The sequence below is a fragment of the Gopherus flavomarginatus genome, chromosome 10, assembly GCF_025201925.1.
Source record: "Gopherus flavomarginatus isolate rGopFla2 chromosome 10, rGopFla2.mat.asm, whole genome shotgun sequence".
Taxonomy (NCBI): Eukaryota; Metazoa; Chordata; order Testudines; family Testudinidae; genus Gopherus; species Gopherus flavomarginatus.
In genome coordinates, this window is record NC_066626.1 from 59,035,290 (window position 1) to 59,060,161 (window position 24,872).

The following is a 24,872-nucleotide window of genomic DNA, read 5'->3' on the forward strand; positions in this document are numbered from 1 at the left end:
CCTAGCAGTAGGTGGGCGATAGGAGGAAGGGGAGTTAGAGAATCCCCTAGTAAATCTGATAACAGAAACAGAGTCCAGTCCTTCCCTGGACTCCATGCAGCTTTACAAACACCTGATCCTTGAATAACAAGTGCAGATGAAAGGCGCTGAAGGCTTACAAACAAGTGTCCAAAAGTCTGGACATATGACTTTTGCTGCCCACAGTATGGGAGACAGAGTTCAATTAGCAGCTTTCCTTTCAGAGGCACTGGGAAAGTAACTCAAGACCTGGAAAAGGAGGTCAAAGGCATGCTGGAATTCAACCTTCATACCATCTGTGGACATCACCCATTGAGCTGATACATAGGAAGGATTAGACTATCAGATTCTGCATGGATTACGCAAAGCTCAATGCCCTCACAGTTTCTGATGTGTGCCTATGACAGATAAGATCCTAGATAAGTTGGAGAGTGCACAACAAGATATCTTACCACAATTGACATCACTATGGGTTATTGAAAGGTGCCTTTAAACCCTGATACCAGACTTAAATCTGCATTTACCACCCCTATGTGGCTCTCCGTTCCCTTTTTACCTCTTGGCCTCGAAGAGGCCCCTGCTATTTGTCAGCATCTGGTACATCAGTTACTGGGTGAGTCTGCGGAATTTGCCCTGGCATATCTAGATTCTATTTGTATCTTTAGTGAGACTTGGGAGGAGCATGTTTCCAATTTTGGGAGGGTACTCGACCACATTCAGGCTGCAGGACTGACTGTAAAGGAGAAGTGTAAAGTGGGCATAGTAGAAATGGTCTATCTGAGCCACCGAGTGAGAAGCGGTTGCATTGGGCCACAGCCTTCAAAGGTAGTGGCTTTTAAGAATTGGCCTGCTGTCGAGAGCAGGAAACAGGCACAGTGCTTTATTGGGATGACAGGGTATTACAGGAGATTTGTCCCTTACATTTGCTTCTTGACTGCTCCAATCACCACACTGTATAAAAAGAGTAAACTTGAAAAAATGGATTGATTGAAGTGTCAAAGGGTCTCCTGTAAACTGAAAGGAGCCCTGCATCAAGATTCAGTTCTGGAAAACCCAGAGTTTGACAAACCTTCTGCGTTTTTTCACAGATGCCAGTACCACCGAGCTAGGTGCTGTGCTGATGCAAACCAGTTCAAAGGGGGGAAGGCATCTGATTGTGTGTTTAAGCAAAAAATTGCTCCACTGAGAGGGAAACTATGTAGCTGTTGAAAGGAGTGTCTCGCCACTGGGGCGACACTTAAAAAACTACTGCCATATCTATTTAGGTGAACCAAATGCCTCTCCTCTGGTTCCATCAAATAAAAGGTCTAATGCCAAATTATTACGGTGGAATCTGGAGTTCCAGCCTTATGACATGGAGGCAATTTATGTTAAAAGGAGTGCACTTGACAGCGCATGATAGCAGATGTTCTATCTTTGAAGGAGGTGTGAAAATGTCCCTAGAGTACTAGATTCTGTTCATCTTTGATGGAGGGCATGGGGAGAGAGAAGTGACAAAGTGGGATATATCTGTAACAACAAAATAGAATTCATAATTTGAATGTGTTGAACCCCTGTCTAAATTTGCCTTAAGGCAAGCCTGTTGATTGCATTCCAGATGGTGGCCCAGCCCAGGAACGGTGCTTGACACCTTCTTGACGGACTGTCACTGAAGCCATGTCTACACTACCACTTATGTCGGCAAAACTTATGTCACTAAGAGGTGTGAAAAAACAACCCGAGGTGTGGTGACCTGCTCAAGGTCTTTCACACCACCTAAACGTCACATTAGGGCTGTCCACAAAACCAACTATACCCCTTTATGTGCTGTGCAAGAAGACTCCACACTGGTCCCAGTAGGTTGTCTTTAAAGTTGTTTGACTGCGTCACTGGATCCATGACTAGATGCAGTCAGTGGCTTAGAAGCCCCACATGAGGCATAGACTGGGTCTGGCTATTATTCCAGCCTGGTTGAAGATGGATGAATTCAATCTCACCTGAACCCTGTGTAGTGTTCTGGGAAAGGCCAAATACAGTAGTTAGGCTTTGAGTGGAGAGTAGTAATTTTTCATCCAAAGCAAGTGAACATATACAATGAGAAATATTTATTATAAACATGATACTGAACTGTTGTGTTACTTTGTAAATCTGTTGAATTTCTCATATTTTATTTTCAGGTCTAATCTCTGTTTTTATATTGCTGTAGTAGTTGGGAAAGAAAGAAGGAAAAGAAGCAACCAAACCTTTGTTAGAAAATAGTTCCCATATTGCGCTTCCTGCAAGTTGAATTATTGTATTGACTGGTATTTTGAAGTTTTTTAAGCACTAATAAACAAATGGGAATTGTATACTGTAAAAGTATGTACTGCTTCCATAATTGTAGTCTTTCTGGTCCTTTATTGTCCATACCCAAATGGTATCCGGAGTCATAAATGCCTTTTACTCTCTTCAGGTGGTCAAGAGGCCAACCTGACCACCGTGACATGTGCAGGTTGACTGCTCCAATACGCTCCAGGGGAGCTGATAGATATGCTATGATGAAACTTGAGATGGTACAACATGTGGCAGCCATCTTTTAACTAACACAGAGCCACAAGAATACATTAGCACTGTTCACTGCATATTGTACTGGTTTCCTGTCAAATATGAGAGCCAATTTAAGGTTCTGATCTTGATATTAAAGATACTTAATTGGCTTGGCAGTGGTTACTTTACAATCACCTCATCCCATGACCATGACCTGCCATGACAGCAGGGAATTCACACTGACTGTGTACCAGGGGATTGGGCCTTCTTAGCAACTGCCTCACATCTAAAAAATGCATTTGCACAAGAAGTTAGATAGACTTATATAGACTTTTCAACCTTAGTCAGGAATGCAAGACTCATATTTTAAAATAATTTGACCACAAACACTTTTCTGAAAGTAGCAATTACTGTTTTGAAATAAAACCTTAAAGAGTTTTAATTCAAAACCTACTTTAAAATATATCAGTGGGACTACTTGTAGTCTTTTAAATCTGTAGAGTCTTCAGTCAGTAATGTTTCAACTGTAAGTGCCTGTGCAACCTTGACATTAAAATGAAAGTGGTTTAGAGATTTGAGGCCATAGATTTACAAGCATAAGAGTAAGATGCATACAGGGCTGATTTATAGAAAGAGAGTTAAATGATTACAAATTAACTACAGATGTTAAAGTTTATTTATGGAGAAGGATACTTTCTAATATTTATTTTAAATAGTTAAAACTATTACACAATGTATTTTAAAATGTTCCGTTAAAGAACAACTTAATGGTCTTTTAAACAAAGCTTGATTTAACTGTGTTGCAAGTGAACCTTCCAATAAATAATATTTTGATATAGAGTTGATGGGTGAAATCCTGGCCCTATTGAAGTCAATGGGATTTTCAGTAGGACCAGGATTTCCTCACAGGCCCTCTATTTTCACTGTACTGGGAAGCAGCAGTCAATATATGAAGAAAGCAGAGCTTACATATGCATCTAGGTCACATAGAGAACATTTTCAGGATATTGATGAAATAAAGGTCTAGGATCCAAGATATACTATTTTAGCATGTACAGAATTTTCCGCATACTGGTATCCTTAATACAGGTGTTTGCAAGTGCATTCTAGGAACAAATAAAGTAACAAATCATATCAAGAGAAGGCCATGTGATGCATAATTCTGTCTGATTGTGTGAACCAGAATGTACTGTTCAATGAAAAGGCCAGGCAGTTGGCCTTCACTCTGAATGAGGCACATCCTATCTTTGGCATTATATTCCTGTTTTCAGACCATATGGTTCAGCAAAACATTGCTTACAGCTATCTCCAGTAAAGTAATATTAATACTGGTGCAGACCTCTGATCAGCAAATCGGCACCATAGACTGCAGTATTCAGATAAAGCTGAATCATCAATTTATCAGTTTCTCAAAATAAAATACATTCCTGTGTCTTATTTTGTTTCCTCTACATAAATCAATAGCATGCTTACTTTTGTATGTGTATACACTTGATCAATGGGAAATTGTTAACTCTATACTTTTTGGCTGATTTAAATATAAGTTAAGATATTAAAATGTGATTGTAGTATTTTAAGGTATATTTCTACTGGGGTTTCCCTGATGAATCATTGAGATGAGTGGGTGGGTAATGCAAACTCTCTGAGTATTGTTTTTTTCAGTATGCTGCATTAACACTTACTTTTAAAGTGTGTATGGGGTTGGAAGAAAGGGTGGAGGGAGACAAGAATCAAGGTAAAGTCTCTATAATAACGATCTGGGAAACCCCATTCTACTAAAATGTGGCGCATTTAAAGTCTTTTCCTATATTAAATATTACACTGTTTATCTCAAACCATCATCAGAGACTGTAAATATATATATGAATGCACACTAGACACCTTATATCTTTTGTAGTCAGTTGACTTTTAAAACGTTGAACCATGTGTGCTGTGGATATGGTGATGGAATAAGTTTCTCATACGTGTGGGATTATAACCGTTGAAACAATCATTACTGAAACCATATACCTTATTTCCTATAACCAATAGCAATTGTGTACCTATGGAATATAGTAACAGTTATTCCTTTGGTTTTGGGTTATTACTAAAATATTTTGTTGAACAGAATATTTAAGCATGATCTGTAATGTATGTTGCCTGAATACGTCAATGAAGAGGGCTAATTATGTCTGTCTTCTGAGTTATGCTGACATTTGTGAAACCGCATTCATGTATAAGTGACAGAATAAATGTATCTTTCTTAATAAATCACTGGTAAATTACAAGGTTCCTGTACTTACCTCGGTTTAAAAAATACTATAGTAAGGTTTACTTCGAGTTCAAAAAGAGTATAAAGTTACTGCTTCTGTAACTGGTTGAAGAGTGTAAACTTCCTTGCTCATGTGTTCTTTCATGTTGTTTTTTTCAAACATATATATTTATATTCTAGTTCTTTATAGTTCTTAGAACAATTGTTCTGATAAGTTAAAAACATTTGACTGCTTACTCTGTCATGTTAATGGCAGTTCATTGTGCTGTTACACAGGAATCTGAGTTCAGATCCCTACCTGGCTACTTACTCCTCAAAGTTTGCAGTCATTGCTGAGAGAGCACATTTATTTCATAAATGGGAAGACCCACTTAAAGCTTAGTCCTCAGGTTTATATAGCAGCACTTGGTGACTTATAATATCTTTTTAATCCTGCCTCCAGATTCTGGGCCTGTCCAGGTGCTGATTTGGCTCCCAGCATAACTTATAGTAGCATCAGGGCTGCTCTAAATAACACTGGTTTGAAACAGCCCTAAAAGACTGTTATGTCAGTTGGGGATCATAAGGGCATTGTGTGCTCCAGCCATATCCCCTTATTCCTCCCCCGACCATGCTTTGGGTGTATTGTAAATGGGAGAGTGTGGTGTTAGCAGCATGGTCTTGTAAGTCAGCCAGTGATTGATTGATTTTTTGCGGAGGTGGCAGGGGAATCCTTAGCTTCCCATTTAGGAATTTAGCATGGGCAGTATCTGACCCCTTACTTAGTTTTCTGCAACATGCTCACCCTCTGGCTGACACTTGAGTCATGGCTTGATTGTGTCCATATGGAGCGTTATTGTGAGACAGTATTTTTGAGGTGAGAGTTGAAATAATGGGGAGAAATGTCTCACAACACACCTAGGGTGTATGAGTATCCAATATGACTGCACACAAGTCATGTTATTGCTTATGTAACATTCACTTGGGACTTAGTTCTTATTGCAAGTAGGTAGACTCTTATTAATATGTATCCTGAAGAATCTGCTACTGGATCTGCATATGGTACATGCAGTGAAGCAAATTTTTCAAGCTACACAGCACAGCACTCCTGAGAATAGAATCAAGCCATTAGTGTAACTTGCAGAATTATTGGATCCAAAGAGCAACCCTTGAGAGAGAAAACACTGTAATGAGAATGGGGCAGCAGATATATTTTTCTAATATTTGTTGGTTTTTTTGAAATGGGTAAAAGAATACCTGGAATGATTTATATTTAATTGAAGATTGCATTCCATCAGATAGGGTAAATGTTTTCAGACCATTTATCATCTGTGGCTTTTCAAGACCTCTAAGGAGTACATAGTACATATTTACCTTAACTTGGCTAGGTCAAGGGAAATAAAGCAAGAATAATAGATGTTACTGTGATATGTGAACAAAACTGGAAACCTTGTATGCGAAATATGAGGTAAATGTCTTCATCTGACGTACACTGTAGCCTTTTACATTTATAAAAAATACAAGTTATTTTTAAAATAATGTGATTTACAGTACATTATCATCATCATCATCATCTATTTTTAAAACATAAGATTACTTGGCTGGGTTTTCCATCATTCTTAAATATCATCATTTTGCACTGCAGGGGCTAATTGCATTGTCTGTCCCTTATTATTTAATATTTTCTGTTTTAGTAGCACCTTTAAAAAACACCAAGCATAGGCTTCTAGATTGTCTTGTTATTAATCTGTGTTTAATATATGTAACTGGTAAAGTACATAGAGCACATGACAGTAGAATTCTACAAATGCTGGTGAGTGATCCTTTGATGCTTTCTTGATTTGTCTTGGGGTTTTCCCCATTCGAGGCAGTTTGTGCAAAAACCCTTTATGTATCATATCATATCTTTCAAAAAATGACTGCTGTTTGCGATTTTTCACCCTTGCTTCTTAATCCTTACAAAGTGGGATCTACACACACCAGGTATCAAGAATTAAATAGCCTCAGCTACCCAGCAGACAAGGCAGAATAGAAGTTAGAATTGAGATTTTCAGTCAGAAGCACACTAAAAGGGTTTATTTTAATATTTGCATAGCATTTTGTTTTATTAAAAAGTCTAAAGGTAATAAGACAAGTATAGAATAACCTAATCGTCAGTAATCTTAGCCCAGAAGGAAACCTGAGAACTGAAACAAATTTTTGCCTCATTCTTTATCTATCTCAGAAAGGAACATAAAAAAAGAAAACTGTTGCAGAGTATTCTAAATAAAACCAAAGGGTACATTGTTGATTCAGTTAAACTAGGTGTTAAAATGCTTTCATAACTAGTCTGATGAGGAAATTTGATCAGATGTTTTATGAACAAACTACTGTACTACCTCGAGCAGCTTCTAAATTAACATTAACCTCGACTCTTTTTTAATGAGTGATGTAGTGGAATTTATCAGACATTTCATGTACCTTCTTTTCTTCTGAGTTAAATTTGCAAAATACTTCCCTCCAATCCTTTTCATCCCCCCCACCCTGTGTGAAAATATTCATTTCCTAACACTTTGCTCTTTAGCAAAGGTGAATAATCGAGCTTTGTCTCATCTGAAAAACTGCACCTCCAGCAGCACCGAAAGCCCCGATGACCATGCTGGGCCATTGATTCAGTACTGACCAAAAGGTTTTTTTTTTATTTCATCTTTTAACTCTCTGAATTTTGGGATTTTTTCATTAGCTTGTTTTTTGATAGCTGCAACATTCTTGTAAGACATTTTTACGCTTGATTACTGTAGGTATTTTAAACATTAACTCCAGTTTATATATAATGACTAGAACTATCATTTCGATTTCAGTAAAGGGTTATAATTTATGAATCCCCTCATCCTTCCCCAGCAGAGTTGCTGAAAAGATTAGGGTCACAACCAGCGACTACTAGAAACTGTGGGTCAGGGATTGGGTGCTCAGTATAGTCATACAACAATATATAACATTGGTCTGAAGCACAAACAAAGTAATCAGACCCAGTGTTACTCAGCCCCTGATAGTATGTTCTGAAGTGGAAGTTTTCAGAGCAGCAGACACTGCTGGTAAATACCCGATCATGGTTTTGTTTTTAACATTTTTGTTCAAAAGAGTATCCCTAAGCTCTACAGAGCAGCTTTTCACTACCCCAAAACGTGACTCATGAAACAGATGAGCAATAGTCACAGGGTTTTCACCTTTCCCTTAATTTTGGGCAATGTGTTTTGCTTCCTGTGTGTCAGCAGCCCTGTGGGTGAAAGTGTAATAGCTTCCTTAAGACTACAATATTGTTCTGTTTCAGCCATTTTGGAGTATTCAAGAGTAATGAAGTTTGCATCTCCTCTAGGGTCTACAAGTGTCATTTTAGTGATGATCCCAGCCTTCAGTAACCTAAGGAACAGAGTCCTGGAGATACACTCAAATTGGGTACCCCAGGCTGCCCCCAATCATGTTTCTTTTAAATTATTTTGCCAGATTGTCTTTACTATGAAACAAATTTAGCTGAGGTACGTTTTGAAATGCTTTTTAATTTACCAGTCAGAAGGTAAAATTGTATGGACACCGCCCTCAATTCCAGAACAGGAAAATATATTAAAAAAAAAACTTTTGCAAAATAAACAGTTTTCAAATATATCTTATTTAAAAAGCCAGTAACTAAAATTCAAAATCTAAGCATTTACAGATTCCGTATATTTTAGTTATTAGTTAAATTCTAAATAGCTAGTTTTTAATGGAATATTGTTGTGATTAATGGACACCTTCCTTTTTTATCATATTAATTGTTAATTAGTCTTTTAAAAAAATCTATTACCATGAAACAAAGATATTAAATTCTTATAAAAATGAATTCATTGGCAGAGGTCTGTTTTTTCATGATCTGTGTCTAACACACTTTAAAAAAATAAAACTCACTAAAGAATAGACTTTGGGAATAAAAGGTTTCTTTGTCTTTGTCAGTTTTAGAATCCAAGAGGATTTGAAAAACGTACAAGTATGAGTATTCTTCTAATTGAAGCTTTTTATGGTGGCTCCCACAAGCAGCTGGCAGATCTTCTACAGGAGGAGATAGAAGAATGTGTCCTTTACACACTCCCAGCAAGGAAATGGCACTGGAGAGCACGGACTGCTGCCCTCTATTTCATGCAAACAGTGCCAGCTAATGCTAATTACAGGTAAAGATAGTACTGTAACAAATAATCTTACATGTCAAAATATGAAAAGATCTTCAACCAGGTCTCTGAAACTGAGCTTTCTGGTTTTTTGCATACAAAATCATATGTACTTGCAAATGGGCACTGCTGTGAGATATTTACCTTCTTCGTTTGCATGCTGGGTTGTGTTTGTGGAAAGTTGCAGGCATCCTTTTAGAGGCCTCTAGAAAATATTGAGTCTATATCTCTAATATTGCAAAGTCTCTATCTTAAATTGTGCTAAGTTGCCACCTGTGGGTGTGTTTCTTTTGAATTCTCTAATGAGTTTAGAGCTGGTGAAAGGGATAGGACTTACTTTTGAGGCTGAAGTCCTATTTTTCCACAGATCAGGCAGAGTAATGCAGTGCAAGCTTCTCCACAGTGTCCAAGATATCTGTGGAGTAGCCTGAATGCTGTATGGATGTGTTACCTAAAGGAATGAGAGGGTAGTTCAGTCTAGTGACTATTCAGACCTTGAGCTCTATAATGTGACCACATATGATGGTGTCAAATTGTTTGTTTTATTATGTAGACACAGGGCTTAAATTCAGCTGGAGCTGTCTGGAGCAGAGCTCCAGTAAATATTTTCAACTCCCCTGGATGTTTCATAGCATGTTGGTGGGGAAACGTGGAGGGCTCTGGGAAACACTATGAGAATTTAAGCCTTGTGTGGACACCTAGCAACTAGAATCTGAACTGAGACCACCAAACTAAATACACACAGACCACCAAGTGGCCATCATACAGTGAAAACTTCTAGTCACTTATAAACTTGGTGGTCGTGAATGAAACCAGTCATTCATCTTCTCCTCACCCCCCCCCCCCACCATTCAGTTAAGATGCTGTACGATAATTCTGTTAAACAGTAATGCACCAAATGGTGATGTGTACATTTCAGTGACTGCAAACAAGAGAACATCACTGAATCAGCAGTGAAATGGGTTTTTTTCTGTCAATACTTCATTTACTTACACCAAAGCCCTCCAGCTGCATTAGTATCTGATAGCATGGATCTCTGCATCTACACTGCATACCACTGACTTCAGTGGGCCTCTGCCTGAGTGCAGAGGTATATGCTAGCAGATCCCAGCTGAAAACTGGGGCTAATGTTTGCAACTTCCTATGATAACAAGTAAAGATAGTAGACACAGATGGAGAGGAAAATGATTTTTGCAGCATATATCCTGTGCTGCATAAGGTCATGTAACATTAAATCTGAATCCATCACAAATTGTGGAACATAATATTTAAGTTTACACAGTTTATGAACAGTTTGAATACATAAAATGCTAGTGTAGAAAATACACCTTTACTGGGCTTGCTGTTTTCTTTTATTTCTAATAAACTGCTACAAAATTATTGTAACTATTTTTTCCTCTTACTTGAGGCATTTGAGTATAGGTTTTGCATTACTCTTCCTTTGCAACAGTTTTATTTTGGAGGAGTATATATGACAAACTGTTATGTAAATTTCTTCTGCATCACAACTACATCCTCCAACGCATCACAATGTTATCTATGCTCTTTCAAGGTCAGCAGCCCAAGCTGTCCAGCACTAGCTGTATTAAACTAATCAGACATCATTCACAGGCATACACTTCATTAGTTTAACTTACAGTTACATTGACCCCAGATAACTTAACTCCAATTTGTCAAGTAACATACATCTTAAGAAAAAATACCAGCAGCTTGAAAACTTGCTCAAAGTTAAAAAACTTGCAATCTGTCATAGGCTTATGTGCAAATATAACCTTCACTGACAACAAATAAATCTGAACTAACCAATAGAGCATCTTGAAGAGGGGAAAGTGTTTTCTTTGCCGCTGTTGTTAGTGTTTTATCAAATAGTTAAAGTTCATGAAGATACAATATTAAAAAGAGTATGTACTGTATCCTATGCAAGATAAAATAATTAGCAACAAGTGCTGATGTGACTGATGAGAGGAAAACTGATTAGAGGTTCTTTCTACTTTACTTGCATATTTTCTTATGTTTGGTTTGTTGTTGAATGTTTCAGATATTGTTCTATTAATTGAAAGTATAAATGAATCAGTCTGTCTTATAAGGTTGACTCCATTTTCTCCTAGTGGACAACAACCTTGATTCTGTTACTTCTTGTTAACTATCATTTAAACACTCATCTAGCAAATACTAGGCTCTGCTTCCCATCCAATAGTAAATTGTTGAGACTCTGAATTAAGAGAGTGAAACTGCACCCTGGAATATCTGAGAGACATATATTTAGAGAGAGATTTTTAAATATTTCTTAATTCTGGAGAGGTGATGGAAAACATCACATTTGCATATATTGGCATTATTTGTGACTCGTTTGCCCTGAGATCAAGAATTATTTTTACTTCCATGTGAAATCTTCACTTCAATAGAAATCAATAACATTTCATAAATATTTTGTTACAGTGCATTTGTCCTATGAAAAAGGAGGGTCGCAAATGTTTCAAATCCAGAAACACTTTATAATTGAGTATTGCCAAGTTTTTTTTTATGTTCTTTGTCCATTTATCTTTCAAGATTTATCTTTTATTCAGGATGTTGATGTTTATATAAAAGGGCTGTTTATATGTTCAGCAATATTGATATAAATCTATATGGCACTAGTATATGCTCCTGAGAATAATATTGCTATTGCTAACCATGGAAAGGATAGCATACCAACTAGTGCTCAGATATTATTAAATAAGCGGTCTAAAAAATGCTTTTGAAGCAGAGCATGAAGTGGTCTCAGGAATCTTGGATTCTAAATTCAGGAGTTTTACTGTGACCAGTCAGGTTCAGTGGTAACAATGTGCTTATATCTTCTTGTCAGAGAGCAGACAGACATATAGTCTCCTGGGGAAATCTTAAAAGTTGAATCAGTGATAAGCAATGAAGCTAGCTGTATTATTTTAAACCTATGTTGTAAATTGTGTGGCCTGGTGACTTGGAAGGTAGCAAGCACCTTGTGTTTCCAAGAAGGACCTCTGGGAGTCACCTGGAAATAAAAATGTTGAAGAGATGGTCATTGAGATGACACTTTCAGTTTTCATAGGGTGGGGCACAGCGCATGGGTCCCCAGGGAGTGTAGTTTATTTGCAACTTTGAGAAGGTTACATGACCTCCCAGATACACTATGGATGATTTTCTACAGAGGAAAGAAGAAAACAGGCAGATATGCAGGGCTGAGTTAAATGCTACGTTCTCTAGTTAAACCAGAGCAGATCTTCAGTTGTCTCATTAAAGAAAGACAAAACCTTGATGAGGATCAGGCAGGAAAAGAGCCCTTCCTTCTATCCCAGTGGATTTAGGGAGTAAACCTGAAGATGAGTAATTGATTGAGGTACTAGAGCAGTGGTACCCAATTTTTAAGAACTTACTTCATAGAATTGCTTTGCAGAGACCTATATGATCATTCCACAATGCTCTGACCTGACCTGAGATGTCTGAGTTGAATTTGCATCAGTTCAAGATACTCCATATTTACAACTCTATTATAGACAATGTAGATCTCCTCCTCCTCCTCCTCCTCTTCCCCTGCTCCTCAAAGAAGCAAAAGAGATTGGGCTTTTTTGACTCACTTCCCCAGTTTCTGAAAAAGATGTCTCTTTTCCTGTCTCTCTTCTCTCTGTTTCTGCATGGTAGGAATGGGGCGTTTCTCTTCACTACTTTTCTGGTTTCTGGGAGAAAACGGGGATGGATGAATCTCAGTGATTCTTTCCTTCACATCAGGAGTGGGAGGAATAGTATAGTTTCCAGAAGGCAAATTCCAAAGTACACAGTCTGGGAGGTATAGTAAAAGGGCAATTATGAAGAACAAGCTTCTGTTTTGATCTGTGCATTAGAGCATGCTCAGTGTGTCTCCCAATTTCCTAACGTAGCTTTTTCCCAGGCTGACTCAAAAGAAATGAGCCAGAAGAGAAACTTTGAAGGGGATGTGTGGCCTAAAACAGCTTTTCTCTGATTGGCAGTCTGAAAACACAGTTCCACACGACTTATTTTTTGTTTTTGTTTTTTTTAAACTCTTTGGCTGAGCCCTCTACCCAGCTTTCTGGAGCTCATCTGCCCTCGAATTGTTCATATATTTTCATTTGGGACAGTCTTTGATTAAATATGTTGTAGAATTTAGCTGATTGGATGTTTTGTTGAAAATTAAGCTCACCACAACAGAGCAGATATACAGTAATCCTAGAAACCAAGTAACTAACCACAGGGTGGGAAAAATCTAAGTAAAGAGCTGGAAATCTTAGAACTGTTAAAATATTCCACAAAGAACACAAAACAAAGTTTGTCCCTTTACTTTTTCCTATGATTCTGCTGTTTGTTGCTTTTAAAGAAAAAATATTTCTATATGTAAACAATTCTTCAAGAACAACAAATGGAGGAAAAAAAATCTGTGATCCCATTTTGCTGGTAGCTTGTTCTCTACACAAAGTGCTAATTCAAAAACAGAAACACATGATCAATTAATAGTATATCTGGACCTGCACGCACAAGAGGTTAAATGCTGCAATGCGGCTTCAAGTTTGTTTTTAATAGCTCTGCCAGCTTATTTTCAAAAAATAAAAATATAATGTGTAACATTTTATACTGTCCCTCAGGTAACTGTTCATATGGATAACAGATATTATTTCTAACAGGCCCATAAAGACCTCTAGGGTAAACGCTCAAATATATTTACACCTTGATATTTGACAACTGTATTTTAAAAGACAAACTGTATGCTTATTACACTTTTACTGAGGGGGGAAATTATTTTTAATGAATGGAGTTGTGAAAAAAAAATTGATGGATTTAATATCTACCAATATATAAAACAGTCCAAGGGTGTACTGTTGAAACATACATAATTTTATTTATATAACCAATATTTATTTAAGACATCCGAAAACTAAGGCTGCTAGTTAGACCAGTGAGCATTTCAGATCTGATATTTTCTGTTACCGTTCTACAGGAAAAAAAATCTATTTTATAGACTAAGCTTTTTACAAACGAATGTACTGGTATTTCCAAAACATTATCTTTAAAAATATTATTTTAATCCCTGAACCTGCAAATTCTTATGCAGGTGAGTAACTTAGTTTATGAGTAATCCCATTGAAATCAATGGAATTATTCATGTGCTGAAATGTACTTACCTGAGTTGCATTAGTAAGACTGGTCCTTAATATTTTCCGGATAGCCAAGTGAACTAATATTTAAAATGTACATCCTGGGATAGATTTTTGAAGGCTCAAATGAAAGTGAGGCATCCAACTCACTCTTTTCTGGTGGGACTATATGATTAGTCCAAAGCGGTGGCATAGGTGTAGTCCTGGGCTTTTGGAGGATGAAATTAATTTTACCGAAAGTCTTTCTTCTGATAATTTTGTTGTTCAAGGTGAAATACAGGAGTACAAATAACTGAGTACAAGACAGATAATTTCTACTAAATGTTTTGATCAGAACTTTTACATATGAATGAACAAACAAACCTTATTGTTAAAGATAGTGAATGGCTATATGTTAATTGTATATTGAGACAATTTGTCATTGATATTTCAGTGTTGAAATAAGGTGTAAATAAAGGTAACTTTTACAATAAGTGGCAAAGGCCAAAACCACAATTATTTGAAATCAATTATTCATGAGACCAATAGCATAGCCATCTATTTCTCTACTCAAAATGAGACTAGTCCAAATTGTCATCTTAGTTTTCAGTATTACTGGGGGAGGCTGCTGTTTTTGTGAAGTCTTCCATGGAGGTGGAATCTCCAGCTGCCCTCTTAGGGCAGATTAACTGCAGCAGCAGCACCAAGCAGCTAAAAGCAAAGTCCTTACTCTCGGGGCACTAGTGCAGTATCACAGCATTAGAAATGGATGCTCTTTGTTCCTAAGTCTGATAACTGAGGACTTCGAACAGAAAATTAAAAAGTAAAACTATGTTTGAAAATAGGAGCAATAATTTTAGAACTGAACTACCTGAAAATTATTCAGGCAAACAGCAATGTGATCTTACGCATTCATTTTGCATTAATCAACTTTGCCTAAGATAAAATGCTGGCAGATGGTAGCTATTCATTTTAACAGTGACAGGATTTCTTTACATTTTTTCTGTATAAACCTCTTCACAGGCTTCACTCCAAAAAAAAATGTTTGATTCTTTAATTTTTTCAGCATGCATGAAAAGGCCTGATTCTGATCTTGTACTGTTGTAAATCAGGAGAAGCTCCTTTATAGTCAGTAAAATTGTACTGATGTAAAATTATAAATAAGATCAAAATCAGGTCCTCAATATAAGATTTTGGAATTGTAGGAGGTGAGGGGGAAGGTATTTGCTATTGGCTGTTTTCTTATTTTAAAGCTAATTTTATCTTCTAAAGCTAATTTATCCTGCAGTTTTAATTCCTGGTCATTCCAACGTTATCCCAGTTGTGTGGCAGAAAGTGAATGAATAGGATCATCTGCATGGCCCTAGAAAGAGGTCTAGTAGCTAATGTTAGCTTCCTGATATGAAGTTACGCAGTATCCCTTTATTTTTTTTTTTGAGGGTTATGTTCTGGTGAGGACCCTTTATTACTTGACATGTCAAGACCCAGAACACAAAGTTAAATATTGTGATTAATAGTAGAAGAAATTATATTCTAGTCAATGGTTTTTGGATCTAGTTAGAGTGCTGATATGGAATGCCAGTAACCTGTGTGATATATAACTGTAGCTTTTCTGCTTTTCTATGATTTTTAGAGTACCTGGGGAAATCCCCTCCTCCCCGTTTTTTACCTAAAATGTATTTTATGTATCAGCTAAAGTATTGGTATTTACATTGCTCTCAGTAAAGTGTAATGAAATCATGCATTATGATTCAGTATTTCCGCACTTATAATTTTAATACATATTTTACCTATCCTCTTGAACTGATGTCTTGTAGCTACTTAATTTCTAGATTAGTCATTGGTTTAGTTTCTGTTTTCAAATTACAAACACATACTGTACTATGTTATAAAGAATATGATATCTTTTTGATCTGATCCTCATTCCAGTTCATAATGCTTGTTTTATGTTTCAAGGGAAAAGGAGTAAATCTTCGAATCTGTGCCCTATAACCAGAACATTCTAGATACACCTCTATCCCGCTATAATGCGACCCGATATAACACGGGTTCGCATATAGCACGGTAGCAGCAGGGCTCCAGCAGCGCTTTAAAGGGTCCAGGGCTTTGGCTGCTGCAGGGAGCCCCAGGCCTTTTAAATCACGTATGGAGTCCCGCTGCCACAGCCCCGGGGTAGGGGCGGCAGTGCTCTAGAGGGATTTAAAGGGCCAGGGGTTCCCTGCAGCAGCCGAAGCCCCAAACCCTTTAAAGCGTCACCCGAGTCCCGCTGCCGCAGCCCCGGGGCTGTGGCAGCAGGGCTCCATCGGTGATTTAAAGGGCCTGGGGCTCCCCGCAGCAGCTGGAACCTCGGAGCTCTTTAAATCACCGCCGAAGCCCTGCCACCGCTACCCCGATATAACAGGGTTTCAGCTATCACGCAGTAGGGATTTTTGGCTCCCCACGACCACATTAGAGTGGGGTAACGGTGTATTTGAAATCGGTGTTACTCCTTTCCTAATTGCAAATTATTTTAAACCTAAAAGTATAAATCCTGCAATTTTTTGTCAGGTACATGGGCTGTTCCTTATTTGGATTAACGGCTTCATTTTTCAGTAGCATGAATATCTAGCTTTCTTAATAAGTACTTAAAACTTGGCTGGATTTTGTGAATAGTGTATAGTGAAAAGGATTTTTATGGAATGCAAATTGTGTTAAGATGTCCACATGAACATTATGGTTTTCCCTCTTTGAACGTAGGCCTAATCCAAAAACCATTAAAGTTAAAGGGAGTCTTTCCACTGAATTCAATGAGCTTTGGATCAAATACTTAGAGACCAGAACAGACCAGGAGCCTGTTAGGATAGCACCATGGTGGAGGACGGCACAGTGGCAGCCAGGTGTTCTTTACAAAAGGACTCTGCAGCATGGGTAGTCACGTCTGCTGTGGTCATGTGGTGTAGCTCATGGCTTCAGATGGCGGGCCTCCCGCAGGACATGCAGCATCCATGATCTTCCTGTTGATGAGGTGTGTGTTTTCTCAGAGCAAACGGATGCCAAATTGCATGGAGTGAAGGCTACCAAGGCCACCCTTCATTCGTTGGACATATATCAGCCTACGTGGAAGCACTTCTGGCCGCTCCTGCTGCCAAGATCATGGCAGCTCCGTCAGAGTTCTGCAAGGAGAAGGGACAGTAGTTTCAGCTGGCATCAGCCTTCTTCTTCTTCCCACTCGCCTGCACAGCCTGGGCCCACCAAACACCCTGGAGGGCAGAAGCATGTATTTTGAGGGTGCACTCGAGAGCAGCTCCCCAGTTAGTTCCACGGATCCTTCCCGCCCTTTCCTGGACCGTTTCTGCCCTTTCCTTTCAGTGTAGTCAAGGCTAACCTTGGACGGCTGGGTCCTGGATATAATATCCCAGGGCTATACCTTGCCATTTATGGCTGCACCCCTCGGCCCCCCTTTCCCGTCCGTCTTCAGGGTCCCTTCTCACAGTCAAGTCCTCGTTCAGGTGGTTGAAAAGCTCCTGTACCTGGGCGTGGGGGTGGGGGGTGTAGGAGATTCCTCAGAACATGCAAGGACAAGTTTTCTACTCGCTTTATTTCCTAATCCTGAAGGCCAAAGGGGGCTTATGACCCATCTTGGACCTGCGTCACCTCAACAAGACTCTCAAAAAATTGAAGTTCCACATGATTTCCCTGGCCTCCATTATCCTTTCGCTGAATCCAGGAGACTGGTACACCACTCTTGACTTGAAAGACGCTTATTTCCATGTTTCCTTATTCCCAGGGCACAGGTGTTTCCTCCGGTTTGTAGTGGAAGGACGCCATTTCCAGTTCATGGCACTCCCTTTAGCCTATCGTCGGCCTCAAGGGTGTTCACCAAGTTTATGGCATCAGTGGTGGCTTACCATGGCAATCTGCTCAGGTGGCAGATTCACCTGTTCCTGTACCTCGACAACTGGCTCATCAAGATCAGGTCCCCGAGGAAGGTGCAGAGAAGCCTCAGTCTGGTATGCTCAACCTGCATCAACCTGGGCCTGTTAATAAATACAAAAAAGTCCACTTTAATGCCAGTCCAATGAATAGAGTTTATTGGGGCAGTTCTCAACTTCACGCGAGCCAGGGCATTCGTTCCAGGGCATGGTGGACTTGATCTCCCACATAAAAGCCCACCCGCTCACCATGGTCCACACATGTCTGCAACTGATGGGCCACATGACCACATGCACGTACATGGTCAGCCATGCCCAGCTTCATCTGAGGCCTTTGCAAACATGGCTGGTCTCAGATTATATTCTCAGCAGGCACCCTCTGGACTGAGTGGTCACAGTGCCGAGCCACGTCCTGCTGTCACTGGACCGGTGGTGGGTTTCTGAGTTTGTGCTGCAAGGAGCTCCCTTCATGACCCCATCTCTGTCGCTCACCCTGGTCTCGGATGTATTGGATCTGGGCTGAGGAGCCCACTTTGGTGAGCTCAGTACCCATGGCTGCTGGCTACAATATGAACTAGCCCTTCACGTCAATGTCAGGGAACTCAAAGTGGTTCACCTGGCCTGCCAGGCTTTCTTGTCCCACCTGAAGGGCAATGTGGTGCAGATCCTGACGGACAATATGGCCACAATATATTACATCAAGAGGCAGGGTGGCACTAGGTCTTCGGCCCTTTGTCAGGAAGGACTCAGCCTCTGGGATTTCTTTGTGTGGCACGCCATTCACCTGATAGCTGCCCACCTGCCTGGAACCAAGAATATCCAGGCAGATCGCCTCAGCAGGTCCTCCTTGTCTCACCATGAATGGTCGCTCCATCCAGAGGTGGTCAGCCTGATATTCCAGAGGTGGGGGAATCCCCAGGTGGGTCTGTTTCATCCCAGCACAACAGAAAGTGCCATGGTGGGGGGGAGGGATAGCTCTGTGGTTTGAGCATTGGCCTGCTAAACCCAGGATTGTGCGTTCAGTCCTTGAGGGAGCCATTGAGGGATCTGGGGCAAAAATCTGTCTGGGGATTGGTCCTGCTTTGAGGTCCTTTCCAGCCCTGATATTCTATGTGTTCTGCTTCCGGCAGGGCAGGGACAAGGGTCCCCTGTCAGACGCCTTCCTGATTCCATGGTCAGGTGCGCAGATGCATGCCTTCCTGCTGATGCCATTGACTCATAAGGCCCTGCTAAAGGTGAAGCAGGACAAAGCAATGGTCATCATCATTGCCCCAGCATAACCTCATCAACATTGGTTCGACATGCTGCTGGTTCTGTTGGCAGCCACCCCCCTGCTGCTGCCGCTTTGGCTGGACCTGCTGTGCCAGAACCACGGCAATCTGCTGCTCCCAAACCTGGGGGCACTGCACTTGATGTCCTGGCTGCTGTGTGGCTATGTGGAGAGGAACAGCGGTGTCCTGCTGGTGTCCAGCAGGTAGCCCTTCACCAGGTCTACCTATGTGGCGAAGTGGAAGTAGTTCACTTGTTGAGGATCATCGCATCTGTGTAGAAGAGGCCTCGCTGCAGGAGGTCCTGGACTATTTGCTGCACCTTAAGGTCCAGGGCCTGTTGCTGTCTTCGATCAAGGTGCACCTGGTGGCCATTTCAGCATTCCACCTTCCATTTCAATGCAGGTTGGTCTTTGCCCACCTTATGACAGCACGGTTTCTGAAAGGTCTGGAGTGCTTCTATCTGCATGTCGGGGATCTGGTTCCTCCTTGGGATCTGAACCTGGTGCTGTCAAGGATCATGGGTCCCCTCTTCAAGCCTTTGGCTTCCTGCTTCTCTCCTGGAAGATCTTCTTCCTAGTTGCTATAACTTGGTTCTGGAGGGTGTCCAAGATCAGGGCACTCACATCAGAACCACCTTACACGATCTTCTATAAGGACAAGGTCCAGCTGCACCTGCACCTGGCCTTTCTATCCAAGTTTGTCTCCCAGTTCCATACTTGCTGGTCCTTTGTCCTAAGCCTCACACAACCTATGAGTAATGCAGGTTGCGTACTCTGGATGTCAGATTGGCCTAGGCTTTCTACATAGAATGAAACTGTTCCGCAAATCTATGCAGTTGTTTGTTGCTGTCGCAGATAGGAGAAGAGGTTGCCTGGTGTCTGCCCAGCGAATATCATCACGGATCACGGCCTGTATCTGTTACCGATATGAGCTGGCGAAGGTGCCCCCGCCGGAGATCATGACGGCTCACTCGACTAGAGTACAGGCATCCTCGTCAGCCTTCCTTGCTGCGGTGCTGATCCAAGAAATTTGTCGAGATGCGACCTGGTTGTCCATCCACACATTTGCTTCACACTATGTGCTGACCCAGCAAGCTTGAGATGATGCTGGTTTCGGCAGAGCAGTGCTCCAATCTGCAAGAATGTGAACGCCGAGTCCACCGCGTTAGTATTCTGCTTCTGAGTCACCAAGAATGGAATCGACATGAGCAAGTAGTTGAAGAAGAAAAAACAGTTACCCACCTTTCGTAACTGTTGTTCTTTGAGATGTGGTGTTACGGTCCATTCCATTATCCACCCTTCTACCCCTCTGTCGGAGTTGTTGGCAAGGAGGAACTGAGAGGTAGTAGGGCCAGCAGTGCCTGATATACCGCGGCATGAGCATGGCACTCCAGAGGGCGCCACAGCCGACCATATGGATACCACTAAGGCAAGTCTCCAATGACTGGGTGAGTGCACACCTAGAATGGAATGGACTGGACATGAGGAGCACATCTCGAAGAACAACAGTTGTTATGAAAGATGGGTAACCATTTTTTTTTGTGCCATTAGAAAGTTGGCAACCCTCTTTGGGAGCTTTAGACAATTAAAATGAGAGTCCCAGTTTTCTAATATGATATACTTTGCACCCAATGCAGGAAGATCCCAATAAACTGGATCTTAAAATTGCAACATTATGCAAAGAAAAATCTACTTTAAGTAATATTTAGAGGTTTCAAAATTCTATTAGTCATCTAATTTTTCTGTTCTTCATAGCCTGAATATTTGGACTCTTATTTAACACACCTGGTTTTAGAAGAAAATGATACAAACTAATGCCAGTACAAATTTTGAAACTGTCCAAATATTCCCAGTAATTTTTTCTGTAAAATATACAGCATATACAGCATGTATTGTGGCATGATACAGAGATGTTACTGGCACTAATTTGGAATGACCTGCATAAATCAGTTGTGGCTTTTCCATTGTTTAGTAATGTGGCTATCCCAGACACCTGTATTAAAGCCTTTTGCTACTTTTTGATTTTTTCTGATGCCTATTGTATTATATAAATGAGTTTCCTCACCAGCAAATGAAATCCAGTATCTGTCAGACAGCACACAGCAACACTGCAAGTTAGTCGAGGACAGGAAGTGAACTGTATTCAGTTAAAACCAAAGAGGGAAGATAAGTAAGCAAAATATACTTTACCCACATTGAGTTGTGGTAGAATGCCATGGCTAGCACCTCTGCTCTTCACAAAAGTGCTAGGGTCCTCTTAGTGACCACAAGTGGCCAGGATTTCAGTTTTGCATTTCATCTGAAAGATAGCACTCCAGACAGCGCAGTGCCACCTAATATCATGCTGACATATTGTTTCAGTTCTGACTCAGAGAGAAGAGTGCATTTAATCAGTCTCTAATCAGTTCTTTAGCACCTTCTGTTTTCCTTAGGTATTTCCAACTTATGTGCTGACCAGGCTCATGGTATATTGCTATTATCCTGTTTTCTTAATAGCTTTTTGTAAGTAACGTTATTACAAGCCTTTTGAAAGTCTAAATAAAGTATATCCACCAGTTTCCTTTTATCTGATTTATCTCTGACTGTGCCTCATCTTCACTACCTGTAAAAAAGCAACCACAGGGTAGGTGTTTCCTTCTCATTCTCTGTAATGAAGATCCCTCACAAAGAAATCATTTAGTTTCTTTGCAGTCTCTTTATTCCCTTTGATTGCCCCTGTTACACTCTGGTGGTCTAGCAGACCCAGTGACAATAACAGGAGCTTTCTATTTCAGATGCACTTAAAGAATTTCTTATTATTTGTCTTTATATTCTTGGCTATTTAGTCTTCAGATTTCCTCTTATCTCTCTTAATCTCCACTTTACATCTTGCCTGCTGAAGTTTACATCCTTGTCTAATAGGAACTGGAAGTGAGAATGAAGGAAACAGCAGTGGACATGACTCCATAAACTAATATGTGATTTCCATTCTGCAGCCGAGTTAGTAGAAGTTTAGACCTATATCAGCGTAATTTGTAACAATTATTAGGATGAAAGAAAGATATATCCACAGCGGGCCTAATCCTTCTTCCATTTACACTAATTTTGCATCAGTGTAACCAATTCACAGTGTTTAAAATGGTGAGTTATCCCACTGTGAAAGGATAATCAAGACCAATCAGTAGAGAAGCACTTGTTTAAACATTTTTTTTGTTAAGGTTAAAAAGGGTATTTTTGCTATAAGTTTAGTCATCTTGTATTTCCTCTAAGCACGTTAACAATATTTATTTTTAACTGAATAACAGGTTTTAGGTATCATAAAGATATTATTTATCTATCTGGGATACTGTTAAAAATCTTCTGTCTGGAACAAATATAGTCATGTAACCATACTCAACTGAATAATTCTTCTCTATATATGATGCTATGTATATCATGTAAGACAAAATTTAAAAAAATAAAAAAGGGATAATCTGTGAACAGAATATCCCATTTTTAATTAAAGATGAAATTTAAGAATGATAAATGGAACCATTACCTAGTAGCAGCTAGTTTGCAGGCATTTTTTTCTACTGTTCTGAGATTGCTGCAGGTTTGACAGTGCCTTTGGCTTTTCCGAGCAAATGCATTTCATACTTGTGACAGAATAGTTGTAACTCACTAACATGAAACAGTTATCAGGCATAGCGACATCTCTATATTTAAACCCTGAGGAATAGAATTATTTTAAACTGTGCATATGCAGAAATTTCTTGGTAATCAATTTCATTAAAAAAAAAAACAGCTAAAAGTTTTGTCTGCCAAATACATTCAGATAAATGGTGCTAAAGATATTGAAATTATGCAGGAAGATGAGATGAATTTCAAGGTACAGTGTAACAAAGAACTTTTCTCTTTACAGTGAAAGGGTTCCTAAATTTTCTTTGAAGAAGAATTTGGCTTGTTATAGCTATGCTATGTTAGCATAGTTGCAAGAGTGCTGAAATTAGATTTTATTTCAGAAGGAAACACACTATATCATACTGTTTACAATGCCAGACATAACTTCCCTCTGCCTTGTAGCTATTGACAAACTGAAATGTACACTTTAGACCAGTTATCCTTCGATTATTCCCCTTGCGTCTTGACTCCCATTGGCTGGAGTTGATGTGGGGAAGTTAATAGATGGACCAGGAATGGGGTGAATATGACATTCAGAAAACTGAGGCCTGGTCTGCACTGGCGGGGAAGGGGGTAATCGATCTAAGTTACGCAACTTCAGCTATGTGAATAATGTAGCTGAAGTTGACATACTTAGACCTACTCACCACGGTGTCTTCACTGCAGTGAGTCGACTGCTGCCATTCCCCCGTCAACTCTGCCTGTGCCTCTTGCGGCGGTGGAGTACAGGAGTTGACTGGAGAGCGCTCGGGGGTCAATTTATCATGTCTAGGTTAGACGCTACAAATTGTCCCCTGCTTGATCGATCGCTTTCCGCCGATCCGGCGGGTAGTGTAGACATACCCTGATTTACATGAGCATTCCTTCTCACAAACATCTCTCCAATTCCTTGTTAGTGTTTTAAGGGTATATTGGTTGGCCTGCTGATGAAGACATTTCAGAATTGATTTCTTCTGAATCCAGCCCTAAAATTATTTATCTAACAGAGACTCAATTAGCACTGGAATCAGTCCTGAACTCTTAAATATTGCACCAGTTATAGCCTTACCTAAGAACTTCTATACTGGGTCAGACCATGGTCCATCTTGCCCAATATCCTGTCTCTGACAGCTTCACTAGGGGTGTACTGAACAGGGCAATTATGGACCAATCCATCATCCACTGTCTTCCATTCCCAGCTTCTGGTAGTCAGAGCCCCAAACATGGGGTTGTGTCCTTGATCATATAAGCTAAAAGCCATTGATGGACTTATCCTCCATGAATATTCATCTGCAAATTTGACACCATCAGCTCAGGATTGAACAAAGACTGTGAATGGCTTGCCAATTACAGAACCAGTTTCTCCTCTCTTGGTTTTCACACCTCAACTGCTAGAACAGGGCCTCATCCTCCCTGATTGAACTGACCTCGTTATCTCTAGCTTGCTTGCTAGCACACATATATATACCTGCCCCTGGATATTTCCATTACATGCATCTGAGGAAGTGGGTATTCACCCACGAAAGCTCATGCTCCAAAACGTCTGTTAGTCTATAAGGTGCCACAGGATTTTTTGCAGCTTCCTCCATGAATGTATCCAGTTCTTTTTTGAACCCAGTTATATTATTGGCCATCACAGCATCCCATGGCAATGAGTTTCATAGGCTTGTTGTGTGCAAAAAGTACTTCCTCTTGTTTCTATTAAACCTGCTGCCTTTTAATTTCATCAGGTGAACCTTGGTTTTTGTACTGTGTGAAAAAGTAAATAACACTTCTTTGTTAATTTTTTCCACACCGTTAATTATTGCATAGACCTCTATCATATCCCCCCTTGGTCCTCTATTTTCTAAGCTGATTAGCCCGAATTTTTGAGCCTCTCCTCATATGAAAGCCGTTCTGTACTCTTGACCATCTTTGTTGCCCTTCTCTGAAGCTTTTCCAGTTCCTTTCTATTCTTTTTGTGAGAGGGGCCATCAGAATTGAACACAGTATTGAAGTTGTAGGCACCATGGATTTATATAGTGGCATTATGGTATTTTC

The 24,872-nt window shown here is 39.9% G+C and overlaps 1 protein-coding gene across 1 annotated transcript in view; it reads left to right on the forward strand.

Moving 5' to 3' along the window:
• The window catches only part of GTDC1 (glycosyltransferase like domain containing 1), a 288,981-nt gene that overhangs the window by 75,377 nt on the left and 188,732 nt on the right, over window positions 1-24,872 (forward strand). Inside the window, 1 exon segment of the mRNA XM_050969376.1 lies at window positions 8,720-8,934. Within this exon segment, the coding sequence (XP_050825333.1) occupies window positions 8,756-8,934 (179 nt within the window). The 5' untranslated portion in view covers window positions 8,720-8,755.